The 13,109-nt window shown below is 56.2% G+C and overlaps 1 protein-coding gene across 1 annotated transcript in view; it reads left to right on the forward strand.

Moving 5' to 3' along the window:
* The window catches only part of GHRHR (growth hormone releasing hormone receptor), a 68,424-nt gene that overhangs the window by 27,419 nt on the left and 27,896 nt on the right, over positions 1-13,109 (forward strand). The window contains exons 9-16 of the mRNA XM_069084591.1: positions 979-1,114; positions 2,600-2,753; positions 3,195-3,255; positions 3,723-3,792; positions 4,149-4,240; positions 7,377-7,506; positions 8,948-8,989; positions 10,235-10,334. Of these exons, the coding sequence (XP_068940692.1) occupies positions 979-1,114; positions 2,600-2,753; positions 3,195-3,255; positions 3,723-3,792; positions 4,149-4,240; positions 7,377-7,506; positions 8,948-8,989; positions 10,235-10,334 (785 nt within the window). The remainder of the gene's footprint in view (positions 1-978; positions 1,115-2,599; positions 2,754-3,194; positions 3,256-3,722; positions 3,793-4,148; positions 4,241-7,376; positions 7,507-8,947; positions 8,990-10,234; positions 10,335-13,109) is intronic.

Here is a 13,109-nt window from a genome sequence, read left to right on the forward strand (position 1 = left end):
AGTGGTCACTAATGGCCACCAGTAATCCCCAACAGTCATCAGTGATCTTAAGCAGTCACCAGTGATCATCTCAGTGGTCACCCATGATCTCCAGTGGTCACCACTCTTATCACCAATCACCAGCAACACCATCAGAACCTCCATCACCATCATCAGTGTCACCATCATCTTTATCATCATCCTTGGCCCAATCTGATGCTGTTTCTTCAGGTGCCACAGGAATGGTAGAGATGAGAAACTGACAAATAATTCTGGTCAGTGTAGACATTTGCCTTAGGTGATTCAGGCCCCCATTCCCTTCTGCAAAGTTTTTTTTGTTGTTTCTTTCCTTGGATTTTGTTTCAAGAAAATAAGTAACTGCCTCAACCCCCCCTGGGTAGATGCAGCTGGGCATAGGATGCAACTTTCCTCCCACCCCCACCCCCAGCCATTGTGCTGGAGGAGACCTTGAGCAGCCTGTTGGCCCAACCATCCCATCCTTGACCCAGCCCTATGTCTTTCAGATGCAAGTTGTCCTCTCCATTCCTATGGCCTCCACTCTTCTTCTCCCTCCAAGAATGTTGCAATTGCCTCCCAACTGTTCCCCTGGCATCTAGCCTCCTCCCCTTCAATACAGCTTCCAACTTCCAGAGCGAGCTTCTTAAAGTGCAAGCCTGATCACGGGCCATCACTGGTCAGTCATCGTCAGTGCTCCCCATCACCCCCAAGATCCAGTGGAATGACTACAGATGGATCTTAAGGGTCAATCCAGTCCAATCCTGCAAGCATTCGTTTGTTCAATGCCTTCTGTTCACAGGGTGCTTGGTATGCTGCCTGCCCTCCACAGGCTTCCATTCTAGCCATAATCTGTCTCCAATCTGCTCTCCCTGCCCCCACCACACCCAGCCTTGACCAATCTCCCCATTGTTCTGACATGTGTTGTCCTCATTCCTGCTTCCGTGCTACTGGGGATTCTGACGCTGCCCTCTTGGTGCCCAGGAGACTTCGCTGCCCCAGGAATTATATCCATGTCCAGCTTTTCTGCACATTCATCCTCAAAGCTGTGGCTGTCTTCCTCAAGGATGCCATCGTTCTCCAGGGGGAAGATGAGGTTGACCACTGCACCTTCTCCACGGTGAGTGCCTGGGTCCTGGGGGCAGCCTCCCTGTCTCCATCCTCCATCCTCCATCCACCATCCACTATGCTATGTCAAGGAGGAAGGCCACCTTAATGGGCACATAACAGAAGGAGTCTGGCAGTGGGCCCGGAGTCCAAAGGGGCCAGGAGCAAATCTGAGTCCTGAAATTGGGCCGATCAAAAGTCTTGTGCCTACCTCACAAGACCCCAGTGATGTATTGAGTAGAGAGAGCTTTGATGGGCCTCCAGATGCCCAGGCCTGTAATCACAACAAAGACAAGAGGAGAAGGAAAAGCCATGCCCTTTGCCTTTAGGGACTAGATGGGAAAAGACTAAAAAATATTAGGAAGCTAAAGTTGTTCATGAATGTGGTCCAGGCTGAGGAAGGAGCGGAACCCAAGAGACAAGCAGGGTGCAGCGTGGTGAGGGAGGGAGGAGGAGAAAAGGCACTCCGCATCTGAGCAGCGACAGGCGACGATCCCAACAACACACAGACTGTGCAGTTCTCCTTGGATCCCTAGCACAGCTTGGAGATGCACACAGGGCAGCTATGATTACCCCCATTTTACAGATAGAAAAACCGGGGTCTAAAGAGGAACCGTGGCTGCCTCAGAGCCGCAGAGGGAGTTGGCGTTAGGGCCCTCCAAATGGTAAGAAGCAACAGCCCTCAGGGGGATCAGGCAAACCAGGGGCTGGTCTCCCAATGGAGGAGCCTTGAAGGGCAGATGCAGCAGCAGCAGCTGAAGCAGAAGTGAAGGCTACTCTGCTTTGGTCAATATCAATGGTCGAGCTTAGCAGGATTTCTCGGCCCAGGCCCCAGGGAGACAGAACCAGGAAGGGGCTGGCAGCACCCAGGGCTGCCCACAAGGGGTTGGACAGGATGGTTGGCAGCTGCTCTCCTGGCTCTGCCATTGCCTTTCAGCCCAGCCTGGCCTTGGGCTCCCTACACACTCCTCCATCTGGCCACACCAGGGAGGCTTTTCACCTCCGAGGGCAAAGGTCTTCCAGAGTCTAGGACAGAGCAATCCTATGCTGACGAGTCCTAGCCGAGCCGTGAGGGGCCTGAGGCCTGGGCTGCACAGCCTTGTTCTCCTCTGGCTGGGCCTCTGCCCCACAGCACCCATAGAGCCCTGCCATGCTGCTCCCTGCCAGAACTGCCCCTTCCATGGAGTTTTTCACCAAAGCCTGGCTTCCTCAAGTCCTTCTGAAGGCCAAAGCTCCCTGCCCACTCAGCTGGCCACAGCCTCTGAGCCTCTTTCCTGCCTGGTCTGGCCTGGCTCCTATTCCAGCCACTCCAGCACAATCACTGTGTGCCGACATTGTGTTCCTGGGGCTGTGGGCACAAAGACACTCAGGGCCAGGCCCTGCCTTCAGGAGCTGGCCTTCCAGAGGGACAAGGCCAGTGGTGAGTGAGAAGAGAAGACAGGGAGAAGGGGAGAGCCTTGCCTCCACTTTCCCTCCTGTCTGTCTGTCTTGCTCAAAGCCTGGCTGCAAGCTCTCCGTGGCCTTCTCTTACTATGCCTCCATGACCAACTTCACATGGCTCCTGGTCGAGGCCATCTACCTGACATGTCTGCTGGCCACGGCCTTCCCCAATGGAACCAGATACTTTTGGTGGCTTGTTCTTGGTGGCTGGGGTAAGTCTTGTGGGGAAAGCAGGGGCTAGGGGCTGGTCTGTGGCTGGGGCTAAGGGATTGGTCCATGGTCAGGGTCAGGGGTCAGTCTATGGCCAGTTAGAGAGTCAGTCCATGGCCAGGGTTGGGGTCAGTCCATGGCCAGAGTTAGGGAGTAAGTCCATGACCAGAGTTAGGGAGTGAGTCCATGACCAGAGTTAGGGAGTCAGTCCATGGCCAGGGTTGGGGGTCAGGCTGTGGCTGAGGATCAGAGGCTGTCTTTGACCAGGGTTAGGGATCAATCTGGGCCATGGTGGGGAATGAGCTAGGAGGGAGTGAGGACAGTCGGGCCTGGGCTCAGGCCCTGCCACCCTCCTCCCTGGGCCTTGGCTTCCTGCCTCACACCACAAACAAGGGGCAGCATCTGCTGGTCGCTGGGGTCAGCACAGCTTGTCTCATCCCCAGGGTTCCCTATGTTTTTCATCCTGGTCTGGAGCTTCTTCAAGTTGGCTTTTGAAGACAACATGTGAGTGCTCTCTGAGCCCCTCCCCATCACAGGCTAGGAAAGCTTGAGGTTCCCCCACTCCAGTGCCTTTGGACTGAACAAACCCTTTGTAAGCTCTGAGGGGAAACAATGCCAGAAATGAAACAGCCCCTGCGTTTGACAGGCTTCCATTCTACTAGACAGACAGGCAGCGTTCAGGAATAGTCTAATCTCTTGTCTAGATGTGGAAACCCAGGTCGAGAGGGTGAATGACTTGCCCAAGATCACACCTCCAGAGGCAAAGCTGTGAGGAGGGAGCCTTTTTGGGGGCTCCTGAGGCCTCCCTCCCCCAGCACGGGCTGGGTCAGGGCTTAAAGCACCGAGGCCGGCAGAGAGTGCTTGGGCTGGGGATGGGGGCAATGAGGAGGCGTGGGCTGGTACCCGGGGATCCCCCTTCTGGGGACCCCCCCAGGGCTTTTTGGCCCCCCCCCATCTTTTTCTCGTTGCAGGTGCTGGGACATGAACGAAGGCTCCCCCTATTGGTGGATCGTCAAAGGACCCATCGTCCTTTCGGTTGGGGTGAGGCCACCCTCTGGGAACCTCCCTGGGGCAGCCCCAGCCAGTCTCCCAGAGGGCGGTTCAAGCCCCAAAACCAGCGCCCCAGGGCTAGCACCTGTCCAGCTCCCTTCTGGGTGATGCTGGGGAAGCCAGGGAATCCTGGAAGAAGGGAATCCCCCCTCCGAGCCTCAGTCTCCTCATCTGTCAAAGGGAGTGTCTCAGAGCCCCTGTCCCACAGTGGCTGCAGTCAGTCCCCTGCCTGTGCCCCAGGCCCATTCAGGTCCCTCCATCCTTAGGCCCACACAGGCAGAGGCCCTTTAGGCTTGTGGGGTCCCCCTCTTCCCCTGCTCACCCAGCCCCCTTGTTTCTGGCACCAGATCACCTTCGGGCTCTTCCTCAACATCATCCGAATCTTGCTCAAGAAGTTGGATCCAGGACAGAACAATTTCCAGAGTCACACCCAGTATCGGTGGGACACCAGGGAGCTGGGGGGGGGGGGGGGGAGTGGTGGAGGATGGAGGGGTGAGCTACTGAGGGGAGGGGTTTGTTTGGGGAGAGCTTGGGAAAGCCAGCCCAGAAGAGGTGGGGGGCCAAGGGGCCACTCCTCTGGCCTGGGGATACAGTAATTAGAGCTGACACTTATGCCCACTGTGTGCCAGGCCTGGTGAGAAGTTCCTTACAAACAGGATCTCACCTCAGCCTCACAGAAATCCTGGGATGGAGGTGCTATTAGCATTCCCATTTCACAGCTGGGAAAACCAAGGCAGGTAGAGGTAAAGAGGCCTAGGGTCACACAGCTAGTCTCTATGGCTGGATTTGAACCCAGGTTTTCTTGACTAGGATCTGGCGCTTTGTCCGCTTCCTTAATGGGGGGAAGTAATAGCCATCCTACCAGCCTAAAAGAGCGAGCTGCTAGTTCTTACAAAGCAGTAGCTAGGATTTATTCTTGGACCTAGAAAGGGTGAGGGAGTGAGGAAGGTTATCCCTGGCATGGACGAGAGGAGACTTTAGGGCTGGGGCCACTCCCAGGGAAGGCTGGAGGCTGGGAGGCTGGTGGGGGTGGTGAGGGAGGCTGGAGGCTGGGAGGCTGGTGGGGGTGGTGAGGGAGGCTGGAGGCTGGGAGGCTGGTGGGAGTGGTGAGGGAGGCTGGAGGCTGGGAGGCTGGTGGGGGTGGTGAGAGGCTGAACGCTGGGAGGCTCATGGAGTGGGTGCTAAGGGAGGCTGGAGGCTGGTGGGGGTGGTGAGAGGCTGAACACTGGGAGGCTCATGGAGTGGGTGGTAAGGGAGGCTGGAGGCTGGGAGGCTGGTGGGGGTGGTGAGGGAGGCAGGAGGCTCGTGGTGGGGTGGTGGAGTGAGTACTCCTCCATCGACGGGTGGTCAGAGATTCTGCCAGCTCATTCAGGGCAGTAACAGGAGCCTTTCTTGGAGGTGACAGGAGCCTTTCTCAGTGGTGGCAGAAGCCAGCAGCCTCCCAGCCTCCCCCTCCCCAACACAGGACCCTGGGTAAGATGAGAGAATAGAGAAAGCCCTGGATCTAGTGCAACAAATCAGCTGTCGACCTGGAGAATGGGTGAAGCGTGGCTGGGCCAGTGGCCTTGGCCGCAAGCCCCGGCTTTGAGGAGAGGGCTGGCACCTCCCCCGAGCTGGCAGACAAGGCTGGAAAGGGGTGGCCTTGGAGTGAGGGTAGAACTGTCTCCAGCACCAGCCACTGGGCAGGTCACTCAGCCTCTCAGAACCTCAGTCTTCCCATCTACAAAATGGGAGCACGACACTGACACTCCAGGAAGCCACATGGAGTGTCAGGCCTGGGCTGTCTCCGGGTCCCCTAGGACAGGAGCCCTGCCTTCTCTCTGCCTGCGTGGCGCTGAGCTCCAGACTGAGCAGAAGAGGGGTGGGACACAGGGCCGCGGGGAGCCGGCTGTGCACCAGGGGTCAGAAGCAGACTTAGAGAGGGGCTGTCCCACTCAACAGGAGGAGGGGAAGGAATTTGTCTAAGCTCCCCAGGTGAGGCAGGCAGCCAGGCAGGTAGTGAGCTCCTCAGCCCTGGGGGATTGGAGCAGAGGCCTGATGGACCCTGGTGGTGGATGTTTGAGGTGTCCTTGTCCTGGTACACAGAGTTGGCCTAGGCAGCCGCCTAGTCAGGCCAGGACTCCAGGAGAATTCTGGGAGCAGCCAAGAGTACTAGCTGGGCTTTAGACCCTACTTGAAGGTTTGGGAAGCATTTTATCAAAATGATCTCACTTTACCCTCTTGACGATGCCCAGAAGGTCAGTGAAGAACCAAGGCAGGCAGCGGTGAAGTGACTTAGCCAGGGTCACTCAGCTAGTACAAGTCTGAATGCAGGCCTTACTGGCTTCCAGGCTTCTGGAGCTTCTCCACCCTTGAGAAGCCTGGGCAACTGCCTAGATTTGGGTGGTTTGTGGAAGGCCCAAAGCTGGGGGGCGGGGTAGCTGATATACTGGATGACAAAATGAAGGTCCCAAGACACCTCCCGAGGCTGGAGCATTGGGTTGAACTTCATAAGACGTAACTCGCCAGGGTTAATGTAAAGCCTTGCTCTTCTGGGGAAGGCAGCTTCCAAAAATCAACTGCAAGAACAAGATGGGGATGTCACAGTTGAACCCAGATTTGTCTGAAAAAGATTGGGGGGTCTGAGTGGACTACAAGCCCCATCTGAGCTAGGCGTGCCATGCAGAGGCCAGAGAAGCTAATGTGATCTTGGGCTCTACTGGGAGGGCCAGAAGTCCCAGGAATGTGGCTGTGCCCTGGCAGGGCTCCCGGGTGGCTTGGAGGGAAGTTCTGGGCCCTACAGTTTAGGAAGGGCCTTGATTGGTTGGAGAATGTCCAGAGGAGGGAAGGAAGTCAGGAAGGGAAGGGGCCACATGAGAATTTATGGAAGGGTTTGAGCATGGATGCCTGGAAAAGTGAAGCCTCAAGGGAGGCCTAGAAGCTGTATTTGGATATCTGAAGGCCTGTCACATGAAGATCAACTCTGGGGGTCATGGGCGGCGATGCTGGAAAGCCACTTTGGGCCAGATGGCGGCCATCCTGGAGAGGAGCAGATCCCCTTCCCTTGTCCCAGAGAGGATAGTGTATGGAAGGGCAGATCCTGATAGGGCTTTGCCCTCGGAGGCCTTGGTTCTGAGTGCCCATGCTGGAGGCAGGAGGGAGACAGGACTGAGGACTCCTCCTTGCGGCTTAACCACTTGGCACCTTGGCATGGTGTGGAGCTGGGTTCCAGGAGCCAACTTTCTGATTGACCTGCCAGTCTCTTTCCTGCTTTGTGCCTTGGTTTCCCCCTCTGTTCCCTGTGACCTCTCAGGTCCCTTCCAGCTCTGACCTTTTGTGATTTGACTCTGGGTCTGTGAAGCCTTATGGGATATCTAATGTATGCCAAGGGGCTGGAGGAGAGATGATGGGGGTGGGGGACAGCTGGCAGGGGGGTCTTGACCTGAACCTTGACCGGTCTGCCTGGCCCAGAGGCTGGCTCACTGCTCTGTGCTGGGCATGGGTGAGATCAAGCAGGAAGCACAGGCCAACTGCCTGCTCTTCTCTCTGGAGCCCACGCCTCTTAGGAGACTCACTGTGCCCTCTTTCTCTTCCAGCCGGCTCTCCAAGTCCACTCTGCTCCTCATTCCACTGTTTGGAGCTCACTACATCATCTTCAATTTCCTCCCAGACAGTGCTGGCACGGGCCCCCGCCTCTGCCTCGAGCTGGGCTTTGGCTCCTTCCAGGTGAGGGGTGCTCTCACTGCCTCCAGTGGCCCATGGGTTCAGTCTGGCAGGTCTTTGTTCCTGCTGAGATGGAACGCTTAGTGCTGGTTAGTGTAGAAGCTGGCTAGGCCAAGGTCAGGGAGGAGCCTGCCCCCCAGGAGAGCCATGCACAGACTTATCGACCGAGCTGTGACGCTGGGAGGCTGACCTGACATCCGCTCTGACCTTATCACTACCAACAGGAGGAAGAAATAAGGCCATAACCATCCATGTGGGTGCCCAAGGCAGTTTGGAGAGGGAAGGACAGGCCCAGGGTAGGGGAGCTCACCTATGGTACGCTAGGCCTAGTTTTTCTGCTCGGGTGCTAAATTTATTTGTTCTGACACTGCAGAAGTTCAAGTGCTGACAACACTCTACATTTCAGTCCCCTGAGGGAAAGGCCCATTCGCCCTGTCTTAATTATGGCTCTAGGAACAAATGGTCCCAGATGTCTGGCTCCATTGTTGGGAAGGTGAATCAGGGGGCTCTCTGATGTGGAGGCCACAGATCTGCCCAACAAGGCAGTGAGCTCCTGAGCGGTCACAAGGAGCCTACCCCCAAGCCCCTCTACTTCCTATAGGCCTGGGCATGTGTGGCACTCACTTCTTAGCAACCAGATTGACTGATTAGAGCATGATGGGAGCAGAATGGGCAGTCCTATATTTTAACTTCCTGTCCTCGATCCCCCTTCTTCCCCCCTCCCGCAGCCCTTCCTCCAGCATACGTGAGGAAGGGCCCTTGGACCTGGCCGACTGAAGATGGTCCCAGGTTCATGCATCTGAGCCCTCAGTGAGGGATAAGGAGAAGGGGGCAGAGCCATTCGGAACCTTACTCTACCATCTACAATCAGTCTTTCGAGGAATCAGTCCACAAAACTCGGGGAGTTCAGAGTCTATCGAGGGAAGCAAGACTCCCGTACCCAGAAGAGCCAGAGAACAGATCTTTCTTAGGAATTATGTCAGGAAGCCCCTGGGGGGGGTGGTGGCTGCCTGGGAACATGATGAGCTCCCAGTCCCTGGAGGCCTCCAAGCAGAGGCTGAATGAGCATGTCTCATACCGGTCTTAGCAGGGGTCTTTGACCAAGTGTGGGCTGGACCAGAGGCCTCTGCTGGCTCTGAGATCTGCTGATCCACTCAAGGTTCAGAAGACAGGGCCAAGGGAGTGTGGGGAGAGGGAGAGGGAGGATGGATCATTTTCCCCTGGAGTGACAGCCTGGGCCTTGAGGATTGAGTGGAGCAGAGGACACAGTGGGCAGGTCAGGAGCCGGGGAGAAACGGGCTGGAGCAGGAAAGCATTTGTCTGGGAGAGGCTGCTTGGAAAGGGGCCGAGAAAGCACGATGAGGCAGGGTCTGGGGCCAGATGTGAAGGGCCGTGAGTGCCAAGGCTGAAGAATCATCACCAGATGCCTTGTTCGTTCTTTCAGGGCTTCATGGTAGCTGTCCTCTACTGCTTTCTTAACCAAGAGGTGAGGCTGTGCCCCTTGGCGCTCCCTGGGCATCCCTGCTCCCCTCCCCCACCTGCCCCCCAGCCCAGGCCTGTCGCCTCTCTCTGTCTCCCCAGGTCCTGGGCACTGGAGCCCAGAGAGGTGGCCAGGGAGGCCCTGGCATGTGGCTGCACCTCCTTGGTGAAGGCCTCAGCTGGTCCCTTGGGTCTCAGGCCGGGTGGGGAAGAGGGCCGAGTGTCAGTGAATGTGTGGCCTCTGTCCATCTGTGGGCTTGGGGGCAGAGCAGAAAGACGTGACAGAGAGCCAGGAGCCTTAGAGCTAGAGAGGGAGGCAAGGAGCAAGCATCTATTAAGTGTCTGCTGGATGTCAGGCACTGTGCTGACCCTTCACTATTACTGTCTCATTTGACCCCTACAACTGCTCTGGGAGGTGGGCACCATTATCATCCCCATTCTAAGGTGAGGAAACTGAGGCAGAGGTCAAGCAGTGACTTGTCCAGGGCCACACAGCTAGAAAGAGTCTGAGGGTGGCTTCGGACGCAGGTCTTCCTGCCTCCAGACCTAGTGGTCTGTGCACGGTCTCTGAGGCAGCTGGCAGGAACCCCAGAGGTCTTAGAATCTCATACCCTCGTTTTGTAGAGAAGGCAGGGAGGCCCCGGCTGGTGAAGGGCCTGGTAGAAGGCACAGCAGAGATTCGAGCCCAGGCCCTCTGAATCCGAATTCTAAGGGGGAGATGGGAGGGGGCAAGAAGATATGACACCAGAGAAGGGATGACTGGAGAAAGGGAGAGATAGAGTGAGAAAGCAGGGAGAGAAAACATCAGAGGCAGCTCCAGGCAGAACAAAGGAGAGGAACCATTTCCTGAAAGGAGGCCGCCCTCTAGTGGCCAGAGAGGCCACTGTCGAAGGGGCATCTCCCACCCTGCCCTCAGCCTTCCTCTGACCCAGGCCAGCTGGCTCTGGTGGGGAGGGCTGGGAAGAGGGTCTGGAAGTCCCTCAGGGCCCTGGGGGACCCTGGGAGGGAGCCAGCGTGAGGGATGACTTAAGAGAGAACCTGAGTGCGGGCCAGAGCTGCTGAGGGAGACCCCGAGACAAGACATGGAGGGGGAGGGAACTGAGGCAGCCCAGGGAGCACAGGGGACCCAGTCTGGGGGTGTACAACCAAGCCCTGGCTCTCTTGCCTGGAGTGTTTGTGGAGTCCACTCCCCCAGGGGGCCGGGAGGCCAATGGCCCAGAGCCTGACACTGTCCCCTTGGGGTCTCCTCGAGGTCCGAGCTGAGCTGAGCAGGAGATGGCGAAGTCCTGACAATGGCCTTGGGCTGATGTGGAGGTCGAGGCCGGCCAGATGGAGGGTGGCCTATCGCCCGGGTATGAGGGTGCCAACGTCCACGTGCTAGGCTCACCTGATGAGATGGGAGCCCCTGGCCATCCAGACCCAGCTTCACCAAACCAGCCTCAGGAGGGGCTCCATCACCCACTTCACTGAGTCCTTCCTGATTCCCCATCCTCCCCTGCTTCCCTTCTCCCCCCATCCCAGGCCTAGTCCTGTACTCAGATAAAGTGGGAGAGCTTGGAGGAAGAGAGTAAGGCTAGAAGACGCCTTCTGAGGCTGGGAAGGGGCGCTCCTCCAAGCCCCAGAACAGTTCAAGACAGCTATGGGACCCAGAGTCTATTCTCCTTCCTTCTCCTCTACAGCTTTCCTGGTCCTATCCAGCTTGTGCCCCTCCACCAGGAAGCCCGCCTGATAACTCTAGGCTGGGCAGATCCCCCTCCTCTGATCTAAGAGCCCTGGAGTTTAGGGCCCAGCCCCTGAGCATGGCTCCTAAGCCAGCTCCAAGTCACACGCTGCCTCCCATAGGAGAGCTCCAGCCTTAAGGTTGTCCTGGGATGCGGAACCTTGGGGCAGACAGCAAGCTCCCTGAGGGCTCAGCGGAGCAGCCCACACAGAGCCAGGCCAAGGCATGGGGGGGGAGGGAGGGGCACACATACACAGGAGTCACAGTAGTCATCATAGTAATAGCCCACAGTCCTCCTTCCGCCGCCTTTGACTGCATTCTGTTGCACTGACCCCCGTGCCTTGTCCATGCCAGTCCCACCGCTTTGCCAGCTTTCCCCATCTTCCCCACTCCTCCATACCCTCCATGGGGCCTTTCCTGATCCCCACTCCTGCTGATTAGTCCCCCTTCTGAAATGACTAGATGACATTCCATAGACTTGGTATTTCCTTCCTCCTCCCAATAAAATGCAAGCACCCTGAGGGCAGGAACTCCTTGGCTTTGACTTTTGTAGCCCCAGCGCTTAGCACAGAGAGGATGCTTAGTGAAGATTTAAGTTCAAACTAAACTGACTAAATCCCTGATCATGGCCGTGGATGCAGGGACTGTCTCCATCACCCTACCAGGCTCTTGTCTGGGTCTTTCCATCCACCACTGAGGGTGGATCGAGTGTGCTGGCAACATTGGCCTGGGCCCAGCTCGGGGGATGCCCGTCGCTCAGCCTTACCCTTGCTCCATGACTGGCCACCCTACCTCCTTTCTTGGTCTCTATTTCCTCATCAGGAAGATGCTGCAGCCTCCTGGTGCCTGCCGTGTCTATCTCCATTGCTTCTGGACAACGTTGACTCTCCAGAGATTGTGGTGTTGCACACGAGTAACATCCACTGGGAGTTATTGGCATCCCAAAGAAGGATGTCTGTCTGAGGAAACGGCTCTGGATCATTGGAAGCACACATCCATTTCTCAGTCAAGAGTTGTTTCAGTCATATCTGCCTCTTTGTGGCCCCATTTGGAAGATGAGTCTTTCTGACTCCAGGCCTGGCACTCTATCTACCATGCCACCTAGCTGTCCACGGATTTGGCACATAGTAGGCATTCAATAGAAAACTCATTTTAATAGAAAACTCATCTTCCTGAGTTCCTATCTGGTCTCAGACACATGCTAGCTGTGTGACCCTGGGCAAATCACTTAACCCTCTTTGCCTCAGTTTCCTCATTTGTAAAATGAGCTGGAAAAGGAAAAGGATCTTTGCCAAGAAAACCCCAAATCGAGTCCAGAAGAGTTGGACACGACTGGACAACAAGGCACTTAATACAGGCTGGTTGATTAGTTTGTCTGATTGACTCCTTATTGGAGGCCACCTGACTAGTTAGCAGGCATTCCTGAGCCTGGCAGCCAAAGGCAGAATCTCTCTTGTGGGTTTCCGACTTCCCTCGGAGCAGTGCCAGGACTCACCAGCTGAGGGCGACAGAGAACAATAAGTGGAGACACCTGCTGGTGCCAGGGGATGGGTGGCACAGTGGGACTCACCTGTAAAGCCAGAAGCTTCCAGAAGGGCAGGGGTGGGCAGGCTGACTCTTTCAGGGGCTGCAGCAGAGGGACCCGCTACGGGGACCTCAGGGGAGCTGAGGAGTTAGTGAAGTGGCAAGGAGAGGAATAGGGGACCTTCAGATTTGACACGGTTCAGCAAAAGAGGCCCAGTGTGTCTGGGGAGGAAACAATGGGCAAAGTGGGGTCTGTCCTCAAGAAGCTTCCATTCTACTGGGGGCTAGATGAGTGAGCTGATACAAAGTAACATGTGAAGCCAATACAAAGTAGCTAGAGCCCGAGAATCTTTATAATCTGGAGGGTGGATACTTAAAGGTCTCCACTGGGAGGTGACCTCTGAGTCAAAGTAATGAAGGATTTTATGAAGTGGCGGGGAGAGGGAGCGCTTGGCAGGATCCCTTGTGCAGAGGCTGGAGGAGGGAGATGGGAGGTAGACGGAGGGATCAGTTAACAGGGCAGCCTGGAGAGTGGCTAGAAGGGAGTAAGACGAACTAGACTGGAGGGATTCCAGTGTCAGGCTGAGAAGTTTGTCCTTGATTCTGGAAGGAGGAGCTGGGGCTGGTGATCAGGACACCCCGATCAATGCTCCACGATAAATTCACGATAACTTGATAGACAATAGGGCTACTAATGGCTCCTCAGTCAAAGATCTATGTTGTGTTTCCCCTTTTCTCAATCATACTTTATCTACTGTTTATTGGACACTTGCAAGTAAAGAGGCTGTCCCAATAGTCTTGGGGTATGTGCTGAGATTTTCCCAGCATTCTCGAAGGAGTCTGAGACACACAGGCTACTCAAGGTGAGAATGGAAAGTCCTTC

Source organism: Petaurus breviceps, unplaced genomic scaffold, assembly GCF_028583685.1.
Source record: "Petaurus breviceps papuanus isolate PSGF00001 unplaced genomic scaffold, PetGlider_PUasm1.0 174, whole genome shotgun sequence".
Taxonomy (NCBI): domain Eukaryota; kingdom Metazoa; phylum Chordata; class Mammalia; order Diprotodontia; family Petauridae; genus Petaurus; species Petaurus breviceps.